This window comes from Sinocyclocheilus anshuiensis, unplaced genomic scaffold, assembly GCF_001515605.1.
Source record: "Sinocyclocheilus anshuiensis isolate Anshui unplaced genomic scaffold, SAMN03320099.WGS_v1.1 scaffold3, whole genome shotgun sequence".
Lineage (NCBI taxonomy): Eukaryota > Metazoa > Chordata > Actinopteri > Cypriniformes > Cyprinidae > Sinocyclocheilus > Sinocyclocheilus anshuiensis.
Window position 1 is genome coordinate 972,271 of NW_015548205.1, and position 1,410 is coordinate 973,680.

Genomic DNA, 1,410 nt, shown 5'->3' on the forward strand with positions numbered 1-1,410 from the left:
TTAGGGTTTAAAATAACTTTTCTATTTTAATACGTTTTAAAATGTAATGGATGGAAAACTGTGTCACATCATCCTTCAGAAATCATTCTAATATGCTGGTTTGCTGCTAAAGAAACATTTTTGTTTATTAGGATAAATTGTTGAATAAATATCAATATCATATTTCATGTCTTCTGAATTTTCGTTTATATACCCTTAGACATTGAATTTGTGTATTCAGCTAATAGTATGCTGCAAGTTCACTTTTTTTTTTTTTTTCAAAGTGATCACGTTAGTGTTTGTAAGTACCAGTGTGGATTCAGACGTTTCCATTCTGTGACTGATGAGGATAAAGCTACTCTTTGGTTGTCCAGACAGATGTGGATAGATGAGGAGAGAGGGTTTGAGAGAAAGAGTGATGGAGCTCTAGTAAGGTTATTCCGCAGGGGCTTTCGACTGAGAGTCCACTTATACTGCCTTGAGTTCCAGCACTCAGAGTCAGACAGGTCTAATCAGCTCTCAGCAGACAGCATAGATCACTGATTCAGATGAGCTCGGTGTGTCTTAAAGCCTCTGCCGAAAACGAGAGGGCATGACATGACAGACGGAGCGAGAGGCGAGCAGGAGGAAGTTGGGACTGAGCGGGAAGCAAAGGGTGACAGATGGAATTGCAAACAAAGGGAAAGGCAGACAGGAAAACATCTTACTGGACATAGACTTCGAAGTCCGTTGGGATATACGTCGGATGCTGAAGGTGCCAACTGCAGTAGAAGCCTTTGGGATAGGTGTTTGATCGACACGTCACCTGCGGTTCCTTCGGAGGAACTGTGAAGAAAGCAGAAGGGTGGAAATTTTGTCAGCAACAACACCTTCGGAAATCCATCAGCAGCCCAAAATACAAGTCCCAGGAGGCTTCTTTTTTTTTTTAACGATATCCCCTGCTTCTTTGGCCGTGTAACCCCTTGAACCTCCCCTCTTCCAAGCATCAAGTGGGAAAGGAAATGTAATAACCGCCCATGCCCTCCTTCCAGATTAGGGTCCTTTTTTACAGCACCACTGGACCGTGCCTACCACTGCCAGAATTGAAACTGATGACTTGGACCAGTTGCCAGGGTTACGCATAATATTACCCCTTCTCATGTGTTCCTGTGTGTGAAATGGAGAGTGATTTAAGCCCTGTTGGCTGCTGAGCGCCGCCTTCTCCTTCCTCATCTCCATCGGCCCCCGGGGGCCTGACAAACAAGAGCCCGCAAGAAACAAAACCACTTCTAAAGCTCACCTATGGGCTCCCCTTTGAGCTTTGATTGCGCTAAACACCGCAATAAGCTGGCAGCTTTTACACACGTTCTTTCCTTACGTGATTGCGATGAGACTGGCTTTGAGATTTTTGATGGAGATTTCGGCAAAGTATCTGTGCACTTGTGGGAACTT

General features: G+C 44.5%; 1 protein-coding gene across 1 annotated transcript in view; it reads right to left on the bottom strand.

Annotated features, from left to right (window-relative positions):
• The window catches only part of LOC107653481 (ciliary neurotrophic factor receptor subunit alpha-like), a 53,860-nt gene extending 52,663 nt beyond the window's left edge, over window positions 1-1,197 (bottom strand). Inside the window, exons 1-2 of the mRNA XM_016440202.1 lie at window positions 1,110-1,197; window positions 687-804 (exon numbers count right to left, since the gene is read on the bottom strand). Of these exons, the coding sequence (XP_016295688.1) occupies window positions 687-804; window positions 1,110-1,197 (206 nt within the window). The remainder of the gene's footprint in view (window positions 1-686; window positions 805-1,109) is intronic.
• Between the last annotated feature and the right edge of the window lie 213 nt (window positions 1,198-1,410).